Source organism: Eschscholzia californica, unplaced genomic scaffold, assembly GCF_041429995.1.
Source record: "Eschscholzia californica isolate CP2 unplaced genomic scaffold, dmEscCali1.0.p SCAF_1, whole genome shotgun sequence".
Classification (NCBI taxonomy): Eukaryota; Viridiplantae; Streptophyta; class Magnoliopsida; order Ranunculales; family Papaveraceae; genus Eschscholzia; species Eschscholzia californica.
The window spans coordinates 83,854,816-83,873,802 of record NW_028238198.1 but is presented as its reverse complement, the minus strand read 5'-3'; the positions used below and the strand labels follow the sequence as shown (position 1 = coordinate 83,873,802).

The window sequence follows — 18,987 nt, the reverse complement described above, 5'->3', positions numbered from 1 at the left end:
TGGAAAGAAGATCTGAATTTATTGCAATTCAACACAAAAAACTATTTTGAATGTTTTACACTAGTCTGTTAGTTTACATCTTTGAAATGTAGCACCTAGATCAGTTCGATAAACCTAACTTGAATTTATGTACCATGGCTACCATTGTATATAATGAATATATACTTATAATGGGTATTATTATTGCATAATCAACTCCTATTACTTTCCCTTCATCAAAAAAAAAAAAACTCCTATTACTTGAAATCAGACTTCTCATTCTCCGGTCATTCTTCTCTTATCCCTGTCACCAGAACAATCACGGCTACTTGCTTCTATTTACTTTAAAAATCTAAATGAAAATCAAAAAAACTTTGCCCAACTTGAGACATACGTCACATACCTCAAACAAAATACCCGGTTTCATCAATGTCCACTACTCGCAACCTGTTCCTCTTTGATCTGGTAAACACCATGACAATAGATGTCCTCCAGAATCCCCACTCAGAAGTTGCTTTCGATCAGTAGTAAGATGAAGGGCAGTAACTGGAAACTTGTGTGATTTTAGTACCTTGTGAAGAACCAACCTGTAGTCTGGCATCTTACCGTTTAGTTCCAATCCTCCTGTTATGTTGGTCTTGGTCGTTAACTTTCTTTGACTATACGTTTCATCAGAACAATGTACCATTTGCCACACCTTGATGACGCCACTTTGATGCCCAGTTACATACCAATTTGTGTCCAGCCAATCTGAATATGTAGAACTCGTCACTGAAAGAACAATATCAGATGGAATTTGAGAAGTTTTAATGACGGCTAAGCAATCGCCATTGATGCTCCAAACAGAAAGTAGAACTCCTGCTGCTATCACAATCTCTCCAGTCAGATCGTTCATGTAAATGGCTGAAATCGCTACTGGAAATTCAGGAAGTTGTCTGACAAAGATTAAGCTACTAAGATCCCAAAAAATGACAGAACAATCATATGATCCACTGATAATCATCATATACGGTTGACTAACGTGGAGGCATGTGATTTTGGCTATATGAGCACAGAGACTTCTTTTCAAATGTAAGCGGAGCATACCTCGAGGTCCGTCCTTTTTAATTTGCCAGACAGAGATCACACTATCTTCAGACCCAGTTACGAGAATGTGACCATCGTGGGTAACTCCAGTACACTGAATCTGGTTTCCTTCGTGAAGACTTTCATGTGTAGAGAGAACTTTATTTTGATCATAACTCATAAATCTCAAGCTATGATCAGGGAATCCCCAAGCAATATACTTATTGTATCTTTTTGGTTTAAGTAAGGTATTTGGACCAGCTAGAAGGATCTTCTCATGGAAGATGGTAATCTGAGTAATTGGAGATGATGTTCTTCGAATTTCCTGTGGTACTAAATGATTGCAATGCTGGAGTGGATGAGGAGGAAGCTTCTTGTAAGTTCGCCTCTTCACGTGGGGCTTCAGGAATAGCTGTCGTGGTGTCTGCCCAAAGTGGTTAATCTGAGCCAATATGGACGCTTTCATCGAAGGGTCACTAATATTGTCTATGTCGACATTTCCTTCATATGTGTAGTGGAAGAAAACATTGACGGCTTCTTCAGCTGCCTGTGAATTTTAAGATAAGTTAATATCATTAAGAGAATGATGATAGTGGATGATGACAAATAGCAAAATAACAATTAACTCCAAGGTACTTTTCAGCTAATTAGACAAGAGTTGCAATATGTTACGAACATAAACATAATTCGTTAATAGTAATGTGCATATGCAGGATATGGCATTGATTATCTGTGACATGATAAATACCTGTTTTTAAAACTTCCTTTTTCTCGTATTGGGTATTAGGATACTCAGTCATCTTAGATTGTTTTTTTTTTTCATGTAAATTTCTTGCATACTTGCAGTTAGGCTCGTTAGGACCATTAAATTACACAATAGGTCGACGTCTTTTGTGTATAACGCCAAGCATATGTGCAATCTTAGAAGATACCACACCGAGATCGAGAAGGTATGTAACTAATTGGGTGTCCGACACCTCATAGGTGTTGGGCTCGTATGGTCTTAACTCTTAATGTTGTACATGTTACATAGAGAAGAACTAGTTGGGATTTATGGAGCCTAAAAACAGAGCCACTCAGAATCTCCTAGTTCATGACCGAACTCGAAGAAACAAGGAATGATGGTAGTGTCCCACCATATTATTCGTAAGGGACATGCAATTTTATACTTTAGATGTGAAAAAGAAAAAAGATACTCATGAAGAAGGGGGTAGATGAACTTCCTACAACTAGGGAATTTCAAATTTTATTAATGAGAATACTAAAAGATGACACTTTTTGTGCTAACTGGCAACCACACCTTCCCTCTCTGTTTATAGCCAAATATTAGGTCTATCCAGTGATGCAGATTTTCTGAAACATAATCAGATTCCAATGCCTCCCGGTGCTTCCTGATGAACTCTTTAGCACTACCTTTGGCCCATGGGGGTAAGAAAACATCACCCACCTGGAAGAGAATCGACATATTATTGAAGCTACAGAGTAAAAAGGTATGAAGAGCAACAATAAGTACAAAGGAAACTAGTCCTGAAACAAGAATTAGATATACAAATATTCTTAACCTTCTCTCCCGACTGTTTTTCTCCCAAGTCAAGATTAAACTGGTTTTCCAGGAACTCGGGCAAGTAGAAAAATTCTGGAATTAGTTCCTTCACATCGGATGTGTTGATTGTTCCAGATGCACTTAACCATGTGTCTCTCACACTATTGAAAAGACGATCTGCATGATCAAACTCGCCCCCTTGTAGTTTCTGGTTCTCCAAACTAAATGGCGGAAGGCGTACAAGATAGAAGAGTATAATTCCAGCACTAGAATAATGTGATCCGTAGTGAAACTTAGGAATCTCTGGGTCATCCCAGCTCTGATACCTAGATATGGTAAACATAAATAGAAAATTTATAAAGTGAAATACATCGACCATGCTTTAAACTTCCAAATTATGGAGTTAAGTACCTGAGCTATTGGATAAGAAATGAAGAAGTACAAGAGAAAATCTTTGCTAGTGGAAGAATTTTACTCTATTGAGTGCCAAGAATTGTAGCTGACCTTTTCTTGAATTCCTCCTCCCCTGTTGCAGTTTGGCATCCCATTGGTTTATCGAGCTTCCGAAATGATTTTTGATTCGACAAGTCCAAAGTTTCACTCTCATAATCTGAAAGAACCCATGGAAATACTGGATACTGGGTTAAATCACTATATCCTCGCCCAGCCAGAGTGTTGAGGTGCATGAGGTACTGGAAATTACTAATGTCTCCATTTTGCCACCTTTTGGAGAAAGATTTAGCCATAATTTTGAAAAGACGACCTCCGTCGTTACCATCTTCTTTTGATGATCCTGAAATGGTTGTGTCTAACCTGTTCATTGCACAACTCATGTTATTCACTATAATTCCGTATCAAACCTTCATGAACTTATCAGAATCTAGTTCTAGTGATAAACAAAGATATCAAGTTACATAAAAACTGGTATAAAAAAATCAAGAAAACACAGAAAATATAAAAAGGTTTCTGAATGCTATCTTTCTTAAAGAAACTATGTTTGTCTTAATCTTTAGCCACCCATATTCCTCAACTTCCACAAACTCTGTTCTGTTGATACCAGATCATTGTCAATGAGGATACAGAGAAAACAGACGAAATTAATGAAGTGCATTCAATATTAAGGAACAGAAAGAACACCATTAGAAGGTAATTAACTACAAAGTCAGATACCTATGATGCAGATCGAGCAACTTTACTAACTCGCAATACTCTAAAGATTTGTTGCATAGTTCTGTAATTCTGTCAATGCCAAATTAAAAGCAAGTCTAGGTGTACTCGATATACATAAAACAAATAAAAGAGAGAAGCATTCTGAAATATATGGATACGAAGCAAACCTAGAACATGGAAAGTGGTACAATTATGAGAATTCGACTCCGTAGAAGGTGTTAGATACGACATCGAACAACATCCCAAAACGAGGATACGACTGTAAACTATAGTGTCTTGTCTTGTGTACTAGGTCCTCTATGTTTACTTACCATTTCTTATTTTTGGATACCTATGGCTAAATTGTACTCCATATAAATAGCGTTACCCTAGAGAAGATTTTATGGACATAACATGCTTTTGAGCAAGTAGACATGATGTTCATACAAAATCTCGCATTGTAGCTGAATTGACGACGAGTTGATGAGTATCAAGTTTCGGTTACGAGTATCTGTATGTACACTACTCGAAGGAGTCTCCATTTTAAACAGAAGGAAGCATGCAAATTTAAGAAAATATTAGTGAATGAAAACATGGTAAAAAACGTATGGAGGTGAAATGCATACATTTTGTTCTTTGGGAGATCCATGGCTACCAAATTTTTGAACACTTCATTTCTCTCTCTTTTGTGGTAAATCAGAAGCTCATTGTATCCATCCATACTAAAGATTTCAATAGCAACAGCACGAAGTTGGTAATCACGCTTCAAAATCTCATGAACACTATCAAGCTTCCACATACGCCATGAGTGAGGTAAATTGCCGCTGTAACATGCTTTCTCTTTTCCCCATGAACCGCCACTGTGCGCCCATGCCCTTCCTCCGATCCATTCTTTACCATCTGTACTCTGTGGAAGAGGGGATTTCGACTCGTAACTTGTATTGCTAGTAGCTTCTTTCTTCACACCCAGAGCTTGATCAATCACAGAAAGTTCATCTTCACATTCCTTTTCACATATGCACCCATAGTCATCAATGTAGAAGTTCTCAACGACATATAGGCATTGCTCTCCTATAAGAAATATGCCATCATGTTTGTCAAGACCAACAACACGCTCACAATTGTATCTGAATCTTACCTTCTCAAGAGGTTCCAGATAAGGTCTTATAAGATACTCACCATTATCGTGCAGTATTTTATTCAGATTCTCTTCTTTTACCTTCATACCATCATTTTTTATTGAAGACTGCCTTGGAGAACCTACACCAGACTTTGTCTGGGTGCTATCTGTAATTGGAACAGAACTTGCACTAGACTCGCAACCAAATTCAAGCTGAGAATAAAGATTTGCTTCATTAACGCTGCTAGCAGCAGGATTATCATCACAACCTATTGTGTCAGATGATGTATACCCTTCCGTACCACAGTTTATTTCATTGGGGAGAGAACCATTTTGCTCCACAAAATTGAAGCAGTTTTCCTTGGGAGCATTAGACAAAATGCGAAAAAATGAATCAAGATCAATTTTTGACCTCTCAAAACTATTCTCAATTTTCCCTCTGGGGGCAGCCTGCTTAAACTTCTTATCAGCAACATTATGAACTGTGTCAATTTTGAATTTGCAGCGCTCAAGCTTTTTGCGCATTCTATATGGCCCTTCAGTTGGACACAACTGCCATTTAGGCTCATCATTTGCAACAGATTTCGGCATTGGTAATATCCCTCGCTCATGAACAAGTTGTTGGAGATGGGTTTTCCACCCACTCTCAGCATGAAGAACCCATCCATATTTATCTTGACGAATTACTTTCAACTCAGTCGACATTGCATCACGGACCAGCTCAAGTGCATATCTGCGCTCATACATCTTCTCCCAGTGCCTTACGTTTCGTTTTGAAGTATCATGTGACCTTCTTGTTTCACTCTGAGAATAATCCCTCATAAACTTTGCCCTCATCCCAGGAAACTCTGCAGTTTCAGTGATATACTGCTTCCACATTACAGCAGGACCCTGGTCCACAACTTCATCAATTATCTGCTTAGAACCTTGAAGCCATTCAAAGAACTCAGATGAACTTCCAGTCAATAACTTGTCAAAACCACTATTTAGAATGTTCAATTCTTTCCCACGAACTGGTTTCGAAACAAGCATTTCCTCTAATGCCGCACGGCGATGCACCAGAAGATACTTGATGACATCCATTGCCATGCTTTTTGCACTTAGCCTCTTGTCATAGAGAAGATAGGTTAAATTAACAGAGAGACAGGAATCAACATCAGCATCATGATTGCTGGGAGAGAATACAATACTCTTATGAGCAACCAATAACTGTAAGACACTGGTAATATCAATCTCCAACTCCCGTTGTGAACAGGTTGAACTTTTAGGTTGAACTGGCAACCCTAAGAGTGAAAGAAGATTTTCCTCCTGAATGGTGCATAAGAACGAAGGCAAGAAACAATACATTATCATGCGATTTGTATTTCTCAAAAGAGTACGGATGAATGGATCAAGTTGCCTGCTTCTTCTTGCTATGGATAGCAAACCTTTTCCAGTATATAGTACTTCAACTCGACCATCATTGTTAATCAACTGCAACATAGATAGCAAAAACTCCAGAGTTCCAAGTACACCACCAGGCTTAGGAAAAGCACCCATATATACACGATCAACAATCATTGAGCATAGCGCACCCAGATTTACAGACCAGAGACTCTTATCCAACTTTTTCTCAAATTCAATGTCATCCTGCAACAGACGCCTCTCGAGGAAACTCATTATTCTATCAAGGCACAGGCCCTGGAAAATCAGAACAGAATCAACATCTACATATGAAGGAACTGTTTCCAGAATGTTCTCTATTTCAGCCACTTTTATATGCTGTACTAGGCTATCTGCAAGAACTTCTGCCAGGAAATCTAAAACAGCAGTAGCTCCAGCGGAACATGGACCACCACCATATCCAAAATCATCAATCTCAAGTAAAAGTCCAGGATTAACGGCAAAAACATCAGCATTAGGTTTTAGAGATTTCGACTTTAAATCTTGAGATTTATTTACTTCACTTCTGGAGACAGAAGATTTTGTGGATATGCAGGGTGTTAGTGAAATTTCCGAGATAGATTCCTTGGCTAATTGAGTATCAGGCATAACCGAGGCAGAAACAATGGGTTTCTGAAAAGTTTCATCCTGCATCACATAATATTAGAAACTTTAAACTCATTATTTCTGGAAAGCAGTTAAGGACCAGGTAATGGTTTTCACCATAAAATTTTGAAATAATTGAACAGTTCACCATGAATGGCTTGTCTTGTGCCATCTGGGATAAAATGGTGTTTACCTCCGCAATGTCAACCTGTGAATCACAACTGAGCATATTTTCAGAAACTGTAGCTACCTCAACTGTGGGAGTACTTTCAGGATTTGCAGAAGTCATGGAAGACTGCTTCTGTTCATGAGGCAAGCTGGAGAGTTCATTTTCCTCCATTCTTTTAGAGAGATCTTTCACCATCTTTGCAGCAGAAGCAGCACTGCAGGGCAAAAACAAGTTAGACGCAAACAACTGTGGTATGAAGGAATAAAATTTTAGTTCACGGCTTTCAAGCTTTCAGTTTACAGGCTCATATGTGCCTATTATACCCTATTTACAAGTAAGAGGCATATCAAACAAGGCACACCTTACGCACGAGAAGTACAGGTCCACACAACTTTCAAGAAAGCCATCCCCTCTGCATGAAGTAGAGAACGATGGCCACTTTTTTGATAGCTCGACCATGAATCTCAGGACTGAAGAGGCAACAGCAGGAGCTGTGCCTTCTCCTCCCATTAGCCGAGCAGCATACGTCTTGTGCATTAGAGCTTCACCATGAAGTTCTCCTGTTGTATCTGTTGTTGCTTCCTCCAGCTCCGCCAGGCTAGCACCGATCTGTGGTAAGTTTCCAACTTGATGCGCAACCATAGCGTTCATGCTCAACCTATCAAATGTAGATTTTGCCATGACAATCACAGATTCCAAAAGCTCAATGCATCTCAGTTGTTCATATCTACCATTGCTTGGAATAAGGGCATGGAAGTCTAACATCCGGACTTCCGGTTGTCTTGGATATACAGGCTTTCCAAGTATTATACAAAATAGGATGTAATATATTTCCGGAGAATCATAGAAGTTTCTCATCATGCATGTAAGACCTTGATAGCCTCCACTACTGCGAAATTTATGTGTGAACGTAGGAGAAGAGGCAAGACAAACACCAAGAAGTGTCATGATCCATCTCACTGTAGTAGGATGAACAGACTCATCAAGATAATATGTTATCAACTTGGAGGAAACTAATTTATGCCATTGCTCAAGCAACTCTGCTGAATTTATGGTCATTTGTAAGTCGATAAGCATTTCTAATATGATATTCCGCACAATAACATGCTTCCCCATTGATTCTCGAACGATTTGATCTCGAGCTGCCAGTTCAGGTGGATGAAATGTCATAATGACAAACCTAGTCACCTGTTCCAGTTCAGACTCCAAAAAGCCATCCTCTAAAATAACTCCAAGCAACACAACTAGTTTCTCTAAAACAGAAACTTCCACGTCGCCCCTATGAAGAGTTACTAGTAAATGTTGGACGAGGCTGATTTGGCGTAGAACTGTAAGGTTATAATTCCTGTATCGATGCATGGATACCAGACGCTCAAAAAAATCAAGTAAGGCAATCTGAATTGGCACAGGAGAAGTCACCCACAAGGTCCAGTCCAGCAGGACATGCTCTATCATATCTGCATTTGACAAAACAATACAAGTTGATGTTTTTGGTAGCGCATCAGTATTTGCGAGTTCTGGCATGTTAATAGATGAATCCTTTTGCATGAAACCATCTATTTCTCCATGAGGTCCACTTGAAAAAAGTCCATCAGGAAACCTCAGAGTGAGATTCTCATAATTGGCTTCAGGAGTAGCACCTACTGAGGAAGATAGATTTTGAGTTTCTAGCAATTTCTGCATTTCAGAGGAAGCGTCGCATGCTGTAATCTGGATAATGATATCAAGAGATTGCATGTCAAAGAGTGACATTCTGCGGTGAAGGAAAAGAGCAAGTAAATGGTATCCTCTGCAGGCTTGCATGTCATACAGATTTTGAGGAGTTTGATGGAGTACACAAGCGAGTAATGCCAGGGCCATGTGTAGGAACTCCCTGGTTTCAGCAGCTTCAATGAGAGCCAAGATAACAAAAATCCCCCCAACCATGCGAATGCTGTCTCCAACAATAGATTCCCTACAAATGTAAATATCTCCATGAAGACGGCCAAAACGTGGGATGCCTGTAAATTAATAGTGACATTAGAAATAGAAATCGTTCCCCTCTTTTACGAAACTCGGTAAGAGAAAATTCAGGTGTTGCGGGCTTTAATGTTCGTTTGTCTTGGATTGGTCCACTAAAATTACGGAGATGCCATTTCGGTTTATCCCTCTTTATATATCTACTTGGTTTAACCCGTGCCTACTGCACAAACAATTCTGTTGTGGATGTTATTTTTTAGCAATGACTGAATGGCTAAACATTCATACAAAATTTTCCCAAATCAAAAAGGGTGTTAAGACATGGACAAAAGTCGACAGGGACAAACTTTATGCCATGGAGCAAAATTCTTATGATTGGACCTTGTTTTATTATGAGGAATTACAGATATCCCAATAATGTTATGTTTTAAAATATAAATTTGAATGTGATCAAGTCTACATTATTTAGAAAGCATTTATTAAGATCTTCTGAAGATCTTAGATCAATTTATTTTTTGACGAAAAAAGTGAGCCGCAAAACTGTTGTATTTCAACTACGTAAATTACACATAAAATATATTTGACAAGCAAACATATAATTGACAAATCAAATGTGTACTTGAAACATCAAATGAGTAATACTCAACATCAAATGTGTAGCCTATACATCAAATTTACATTTGAGATAATCCTTTTGAACTTTAAAATGGTGGGAATGTCATGAAAGACATCTTGTTAAGCTCCATCACGGACCCAAAATCACATTTTATTTTCACTTTAGAAGACTAAAACCCATTTAATGCCAATTTGTGGCCTTTCCCCACACGCACTCTAAACTAAAACAGCTTGTAAGCTTGGCAAATAAAGCTAAGAGTCTAGATCAATACCTCCAAGAGGGGAAGCAGCTGCTGACATTAAATCAACCATATTAGGAATTTGTAATGCCCCAGATTCCCCAAAAGCTTCTGCAGATGTCCCATCAAATGCAAATATGAGCTTCTTTGCTGATAGTTGCAAAGAGATGTTTCTGATTCTTACCATATCCCATGTGACCGCATTGTCATCCGGTTTATTATTGCTTTGTTTGCCAGCATTTTCAAGCCTTTGCCTATTAGATGGTAATTGATGTGCATCCAGTGAATCTACAAGTGCCATATTAATACCAGCACAAGCTTGACTAGGAAGAAAACGCATAATATCTGTATCTTGGAATAACCCTCTGTATCCTCTACCAAGAATGTATATGAAGTAAATACTACCTGCTGTGATTGCTTCCTCAAAAAGATAGCAACACTGAAGTTTCCAAGACAAATTGCCAACTTTAAGCTGAGTAATTGGTGTCCCTATGGTTAACTGCAAACGTTTCCCAGGCGGAGAAATAGAATACCCAAGCTTTCCAGAGTGCACCAGCTTTCCATTGATATATACGAATGCAACGCTAGCTTGGAAAAATCCAGCCACACTGTTTGGCTTACTGTGGACAACTGCAAGGTGATGCCACCTTCCTTCATGCAGTTCTAATCCAGGAAATGATAGTGAGCTAGAGTTGCTTGTTGCAAGTGTTAGGACCCCATTATTCTGAAGATAAAGTTCGGCATAGAATGTATCCCCATCATTTACATTACCAACTGAAAATATCCGGAAAACATACTCCCCTGGCTGCTTGCCTTTAAAGTTACTCTGGCGCTTAAAAGGCCCAGTGTTTGAAGACTGTCCTGATTCATTTCCTTCAGATTTCAAGAAGTCTTCATACTGAAACCAACACAGAAATGAATAACCAGCAGTAGGAGGCCATGACCTTTCCCCTAGTGAAACTTGAATAGAAGCATGCCCAACTCTGCTCATGTTCATCTCTATATATGGTGCCATAGAAACAGTGTCTGAGGCCATAGATTCCGCTCTAATTAATTTCTCCATCATATCAATGAGAATTTGACCTGAATTCACCAATCTATATTGCAGAATATATCTAACAAGCACTCGAAGCTCTGACGATGACAACCTGCAATCAGAAAGCACTTGCTTTAGTCCTAATCGAGTATAACCAACAATATTTCAAAAATAGACCAACATGTGTATGTGTGGACAAATTGTACATATTACTACTCTGTACACATGAGCAATAAGTACCTGTATGCCGCCAGCACACCCACAATTTGTAATGCATGGTTAAGTAATTGTGACGAGTCCAATAGAAATGGTTGAATCGTCTCCAGTAGAAGTCCGGCACAACCTAAATCACGTGAAAGTTTTGCAGATTGGAAAATGTAAAAAAGTAGAACTAAAGTTAAAAAGTAAATAAATAAATAAATAAATAAATAAATAAAGGATCTTGAGGTATTCGGTCTGCACCTATGGAAGTCAGCTTTTCCTGATTGAAGGATCCAGCAAGAGCTAACTTTTCAATAAAGATAAGTACTTCTAACTGCAATTCCGGAGAAAAGAGTAATAAAGACCGGATCAGCACAAATACAGCCCCAGCATTGTAGATGCGTTCCAGCACTGTAGATGCGTTACCGAAAAGAAAGCTACCAGATGCCATATCAGACGACATGCAAGCTTCCATTCTTGGCACATGAGATGGTGGAACCACTAACTCAAGTGCAAGTTCAAGCAATAATTGCACAACTTGCTTTTCGCAATCATTACAAAGTAAACCAGACTCGGAAAGAAGAACTTGAAATGTTTGCGATGATATGATCATGCATAGTCTCACTCGATTAGCAGCATTACCACGTACTCCAGCCGTTACTACACGCAATAGAAACGTAAAAACCTTCATGTGAGACGCTAAAGATTGACCATCTGTACATAATTCACTTGTCTGGAAACTATGGAGTGTGGTTAATAAAAGAGAAAATCCGGTGGCTTCTCCGAAGACACTTTGAGCTGATTTATTAACTCCAATTACACGCCACAAAGCTCCCAATATGTCACATTTTCCATCACTATGAAGCTCGTGATGAGATCCCGAGAGACTTGAAACCATCCCAGTTTTTAAAATTTCAATCAGGGCGCCTAGATCTTTGGGATGAGCCTGGTGCAAGTAAAAAATTCAGTAAGGAAAGAAACTGTATAAATCTACTTGTTACAAGATTTTCTATACATTGATTAGTATGTTTGCAAATACATATGCTGCACTTTAGAGAACATCTATAGATGGAAAGAAAAGAGAAGCATTATCAGATCCTTGCATCTTGTTCTTCAAACATAGTAAAATCATCTTGCAATTTTCGTCGGGAGCAAGTCTTCACGACTGAACCATGTAATCTTGTGTTTTTCTGTAACTATGATCTCCTCTTTGGTTTCTTGTGACAAGTTACAAATTAGCATCTTAGTTCTCAAGTACAGACATTACACAACATAACATTATAAAGAATTGGAGTAGTACTTACTATTTACTAACCTGCATAACGTCGTCAATAATCAAATGTGATAGTATCCGAAGAACCTCTGCACGGTGAGTATCAAATGCCAAAAATGGAACAACGATGGACACACCACTAGATGATCGAAATGATGATTGGTTAGAGTCATCTTTCTTCAGTAAGGAGAACATACAGTCCCATGCAACGGTTGTTGTCACCTCAGTCTCAAAAAGTGAAAAACTGCCAGAATTGGATTTGAAAAGCTTGGATGATGATATAATACCATCTTTATGGTCCACCTGTTTCTTCAAGCTGCTTAGATTTACCTTCTTTTCTAGTTGTTCAGGGACCTTATTTGTTTGCTCCGATACTAAAAGAAGCCTGTGCTGCTTCAGATCATTCAAAAGGACTTCCAGAAAACCAACTTCTCTGAGAACTTTCTTGTATTTTTTATCGAATGACAGAAGTTTCATAATGAAGGAAAGAATCGTATACTTCAAGTCAGATGGTACTGGTTGCTGCAGTAAGCAGCAAAGTGAAAGCAATTCTTGCTCGGGAATGCAATTAACAACAGTTAGTGCATAATCTACAATTTTTAGGATTATTTCCTGCAATGAGGAAGGAAAGCTTGCCATATTTAGGATGAACAGAGGCACCATTCGCAAATGTTGGCACAACTTGTAGTTTTCTAGATGGCACGAGAAGATATTAAACATACGATTCAATACTTCTGCCTGAAGTGGCACATTATCTGCCTTAATAAAAATATCCTGCAACATCTGAATTGCTTCAAGATCTTGAACTTTTGAACCACTACTGTCCCTAGTTTTATTGCCTAACATGTCAAAAGATGATGTACCGAATCTACCAGGGGCTCTAACCTTGTTATGCATAGAGTTGAGGCTTTTGATGTCAGGTGCTTGAGTAAGATGAATGGGTCCTGCTAGGGCAAGATTAACAAGAACATCAAGTAACCTTGACAAGGATGGAGAAAGATGCGGTAAAGTAGCTCCTCCTTCTTCGCTGGTGTGATTGTGTATCCCTGCGCTAGATGTAGGGTAACTACCCAAGGCGGTCTCTTCTTCACAAGAACGTTTAGATTCAACTGGATGATTATTCTGCAAGGTCGACAATGTCAATGCAAACTGAACCAGGAACTGATAGCCATGAGTATTGTGTATATCCTCTCTGAGCCTGATCCCACCAGCTTCTACAAATCAAACTAATTAATACCGAATTAGTTGTAATCCCTAGAATTTCGTGAATCTCCAACCTACATTCTGGCAAGTAGAACTGGCGCAACATGCGATGTAATACTTTATTTTGAACAAAAAATAAAAATGGTGGAACTTTAATCATGAAGACAATGAAGTAAAAATTCCCATAATTTATAGTTTGTGAAGGATATAAATAATTGGAAACCTACCAGATCTATAAGATAATTCCACACATTCCAGTACTAACTCCACGAGCCCGACAGTGTACACAGAGTCGTCAGTCTCAGGATTGAAATCCTTAACAGTGATTAGGAGAACTTTTATCTGAAGATATACGTCAAAATCAGATAACAAGCCAAAGAAGAATCTATAGTACATGATGGACATTCCAATGAAAAATATGGCTTCAGGAAGAATTTTGTACCAAGTACTGCTCGCGTATGTATTTCACAATGCTCCCATTATCATTGATCAAAAGAAGACCAAGTATCTGAATGATAATAGAATCATAAAAAAACAGAAGACTATTTTAGAATTCAAACCAAATTGGAGTTCCTTTAGGACTCTTTATTTCAACCACAAGTTGCTGAGCATGGAGTGAGATGTATATCTATCTACCTGCATAGCGTAACGGAGAAGTTGAACGGTATGTTGTGGCACAAGGTCCTCCCTGGATTGAGAAGAAATTGTTCTGGTCTTTCTGGACCCATTTGCAACCATGCCAAACAGTAACTGGAGTGAATCATCCTCAATCAAACTCTTCGCAGCAGAATGATGGCTTGACAAAGCTTTAGTAATATGTACTATACTTCCTTGCATCTGCCAGATAAAATTGTCTTGAGCAAGTTAATAAATCCTCAATCAATCTACTATCTTAAGCAAACTACAAGTTGGCACTCGCGAAAGCCTATTTCTTACGCGATCTTTCCTCAAATGGATGAGGATGAGATGCAGTGGAGTAATCAAGTTCAGTTTTTACCTCAAGTTGCAGCATATGACCAATAAGTGGATCTAATTAAATGCACTAGCGGGGATAGAAGTACATTTTAGCATAAAGGTGAAACTAGATAAAAGTTGGAAAGCCTATGACGAAGTCTTCAAATTTCTGTAGTTACATAACTGGATAGTCGTCATACGTGTTCGCTATAGGCTTGTGTTGGACCGATTTGAAATGGCATTCAGTAACGAGTTTCACTTCATCATACGGGTCATCCATATAAAGAGTATGTCATTCTAAAACATATAACTCATTCACCCATTGAATGTAAACAACGGTATAACTGAACCCACAGACACCATTCATTGTTAATTACGGTTAATGGATAAAACTAGCAATTTTAACAATGGAGCAATGTTGCGCGATATCGTGGATCTACATGATAAATGATAACCTCATGTGGACTATGTCCACGCTTATATCAGAAAGCATGTTTGAGGACCTTCTTAAGTCTTAACATTACTTCAAAGTCAAAACCGGTTGGTAGAAAAATGAAAATATCAATTTCAGGAGACAAATTTCCATTCGAAGATGAAATTGAATTATTTTGAAGCTAAACTTAGTGGAGTGAACATAAAATGTCAACTACCTCGTGCTGGAGAATTTGTTGTTTATTCCCGGCACGATCTTTAACAATTAGAGTTGATCCTCCTGTGCCAGCATCCAAATGCCCTTGATCGGAGCCCTCAATGTTCAAAAAGGCATTTAAAATATGAACGAGGCAAGATAGAATCCCAGAATCGAGGAGAGATTGCTTATCCGTAAACTGTTGACAACAAAAGACACTTTGAAAATTCCCATACAGTAAATGTCAACTACATCTATTACACAGTCAGCAGGCAGAACAGTGTCATAGATAGATTATCACTATAAGTCACACATGTATTGTTTGCTTGAGGTCAGCATAATTTATTGAAATGCACAGCTTTAAATTTGTGACACCATAGTGTTTTATTTGCGCTCATTAGTCATAACCGTCAACAATTTTATTCGATATCTTGCTTATACTGTCCATATTGAAGAGTAAGATCCACGTAACAAATTACCGATTTTAAGCAGATGAAAGAAATAAGAAACTCAAATGCTTAAAAATGACGAGAGCGAATGAGAAAAAAATATACTTCGTAATGCAAGAGAATTTGAACATCACAACTTCCAAAAATTTGAATGATTAAGTTTTCGCTAGAATAATATATGACCTTTTCTCATTTCTCTATATGGCTGATAGATACATACCGCAAATACTAGGACTTCCACGGCATATAATAGATTTGAACCAAGAATTATGCCATCCTGAACAAAAGAATCTTGAGATTTAGTTAAAACAGCAAATGGTCTTTCTGATGAAACAAAGTAAGAAACAAACATTTGGTGTTACAGGAGGTGGCCACATCTAAAAAGGATCAATACAAACACACCTTATTAGCTTCTGAAAAAAACCTAATGATTTGCATGGCATCGAGCGACTCCATCTTCCCGTTGCTTTTCATCTTTCTTATATCTGTCACAAATGCTCTTCCTACAACGAATGAGAACATGTTGGCTTCGGCTAATCTGCAAATTGGCAACAGTTACAACTTAAAAGGTAATCAGCTTAGTGCAAAGAAGTATAACAAGAAAAGTCATAGACACATCAAAATCGGAAGTCCGTAACATCGCTAAAACATTGATGTGTATTACTATTAGATTTGCCGCAAGTCCCCCTCTTAATGTTTGTAGGATCTTCATTAACTAGGACGAGAATTATAACCATAGATCTCAAAGATCGTTCACAAATTGCTAAACTTGTAGGTTTTTATTGAACATTAGAAAGAATATGTATATTAATGGAAAGAGGACAAGACCGTATAACTAAACATGTAACTTTACAATGTTGCATAAATTACCATACAGAAAGAGGTCCCACGGGTTGCTGAAACAATAGTAAACCATGCATTTGGCTTCTTCTTCGTCAATCTAAGGCCGCAGATAGGTTATCCAAAATGCCAAATATCACGACGTACGTAGATCGTAGTCGTCTTCCAAAAAAAAAGGCCGCAGATAGGTTATCCAACAGAGATATTTGTAAACCTTAAAAAAAACAGGATTTTGTCCAGATGACAAAGGGTTCAGAACGGGTTTCTATTAAACAATCAAGCTCTGCTAAGTATCGTCATATCTAGCTCAAGGTTACCTGGTACGCGGATCGCTCCGGTACGTGGTACGGGTACCGGTACGCGGAACGCTACCATGTGAGTATCGGGTACGCTAGGGGTATACTTCTCCGGTACGCCATTTTCGAGTTCAATACGTTTTGGACTATTTTTCATAGACAATAAATACTCTCTATGATGCATTTATAATAGATACACCTACTCTTAGACATCATTTCTCCATCAAACTTACAATCTAACAAGCCAATTAAAAAAGTTCTTGTGGTTTAACTACCCAATTAGTCGAATTTATAGTTTTCTACAAAGATTTTAGGTTCATTAAGACTAAAAATTCAGATACACTAATTGTGGGGTACTGGATCGCGAACCCACCCAAAAAGGGTACGAAATTCGGGTACGGTGAAAGTAGTCAAATTCCCCATCCCATTAAGTAACGGACTATTCTGCTCACACCCTGTTCAAAACCCTTATAAGGTGGGAATACTTGTTAACTTATTTCTATGTTGAAAGTAGTCAAATTTTAATCAAGCCTAGTGTATTTCGTGCAATGTATTTTCTTTTAGTTATATATGAGGATAATTAGCATAATATTTTCATCTAATTTAAGTATAATTACTTACTTGGGCAGGGTAGAGAAGGCAATCTTATCACAATCGTGTTTGATATATAGCTATACGGAGGCTTTCCATTCATGCCAGTAGGGTCGGGTCAGGTCAGTTCCCAGTCGCACAGGTGGGGGTAGAGTTGGAAAGACTTCCAACCAAATTTTACGGAGCAACATCCCCTTACGTCATTCAATTAGTAATACTTAACTAATGAAGTATTATAGGATGATTACTTCAAAACTAGAAAAAGTAAAAATAAACAAGAAATAACCACACACCCTATTTATGTAAAGTGGAAACCGTGAATACTCTAATATCGTGCATTCGTGGTAATGAACAATAAGAATCTAGACTTATAACGAAATAGTTCTCTGAAGTATCTATTATATGGAGTATCGGAGATGAATAAGTAACAGGAAATCAATAAATTAAGGGGAAAATTTTTTTTGCATACCTTTGAAGTAAATGAGTTATACTAGCTTGCTGCTTCACTAATCTACAGAAGACATCTACAACCATGTTTAGAGAAGCTTCTTTCTCCTGCAAGTATTAAGTAAATGGGTTTCATTAGTATTTAAAATTCTGGATTATTAAGAAAACTTAGTAACTATTTCACTAATAATATAACAAATAAAAGAACCTTTTCGGAGCTGGATGACCGAAACTCTTCCCACAACCTCTTAAACTCCATTTCCAATTCATGATTGTCTCTGCTTTAACAATAAACCAATGTATCACATTGACATCATTAGGTATTTTGAACAAACATAATTTAACATAATTACCACCAGCGAGTTCCATACGCTTCGAGACGCGCCTCAAGGCAATTCAGTGAAAAAAAAAGACTATGTTATGAATGTGGTATCAATTTTTCCTTCTAAGTAAACTAGTGCACGCCTTTTACGTGCGTCTCCTCAAGGCGGTGCTCCGGTTATTTGGAGCAATCCGCCTTTGAGGCCGAAAAAACATTCTTTTAAAACAAAATGCATATCTTATCCTACATACAAGGTAGTAGTAATTTTGTTTTTGTAAACCCTAAACTCAAAAGAAATTAAACAATGACATTGATTTCAAATTTCCCCAAACAAACAATGTCAACGAAGTCCAGACAGAGTGCTATTGATAACTGAGTATATGGAAACTTTTGTGAATCATCAAAATCAGTACAATTACAAAGAGAAAATCTTAACCTTGAAGGAGAAGCCGGAAAGTCATTTGTAGTTGATGAACCAGTTTCTCCAGTGGTGGTTGTGGTGGTGGTGGTGGCTGGAGATTGAGGTAAACCAACCTTCTGTTTAAAATCCTTAAGCAATGTATTCCATTTCATTTTGTTTCCAAGAAGATTGGAACTTGTCACTAGAACAAGTTATTCATCTCCTCCATATCTAAGCAGAAAAACCCTGATTTGATAATCATCTTAATCAGAGAAAGATCTAGATGGGGCAATTGAAAATGCAGAGCTGAGAAATCTTTATCCCTTCTCTCTCTCTACCTAATTTTAATTCTCTCTCTCTAGATAATTCACTGTCTCTCTCTCTCTCTAAATATCTTCTCTGTCTGATCGTTCTTTGCTTATTGATCTTAAAAGTCTTTAGTTCTTAATCTCAAGTCTTTACTGTGTGTTTTTTCTCTCCC

The 18,987-nt window shown here is 38.0% G+C and overlaps 1 protein-coding gene across 3 annotated transcripts; it reads right to left on the bottom strand.

The window, feature by feature from the left end:
* Window positions 1-18,987, bottom strand: LOC147570191 (protein SPIRRIG-like). 3 transcript variants are annotated; one of them, XR_015231399.1, is made up of 20 exons: window positions 18,543-18,924; window positions 17,993-18,065; window positions 17,807-17,892; window positions 16,013-16,148; window positions 15,831-15,887; window positions 15,184-15,360; window positions 14,216-14,416; window positions 14,022-14,087; window positions 13,807-13,921; window positions 12,419-13,590; window positions 11,365-12,049; window positions 11,143-11,245; window positions 9,900-11,014; window positions 7,415-9,053; window positions 7,078-7,267; window positions 4,363-6,926; window positions 2,999-3,400; window positions 2,607-2,913; window positions 2,345-2,491; window positions 1-1,591 (listed from the first exon to the last, which is right to left on the bottom strand). XR_015231399.1 is itself a non-coding variant. In XM_086656737.1 (20 exons), the coding sequence occupies exons 1-20, from the start codon at window positions 18,677-18,679 to the stop codon at window positions 416-418; spliced, it is 10,452 nt and encodes a 3,483-aa protein (XP_086512863.1). In that variant the 5' UTR covers window positions 18,680-18,987; the 3' UTR covers window positions 1-415. The 3 variants fall into 3 exon arrangements, 2 of the variants coding, with proteins under 2 accessions (XP_086512863.1, XP_086512862.1); XM_086656737.1 differs by having other exon boundaries at window positions 3,092-3,400; window positions 17,993-18,062; window positions 18,543-18,987; XM_086656736.1 differs by having other exon boundaries at window positions 3,092-3,400.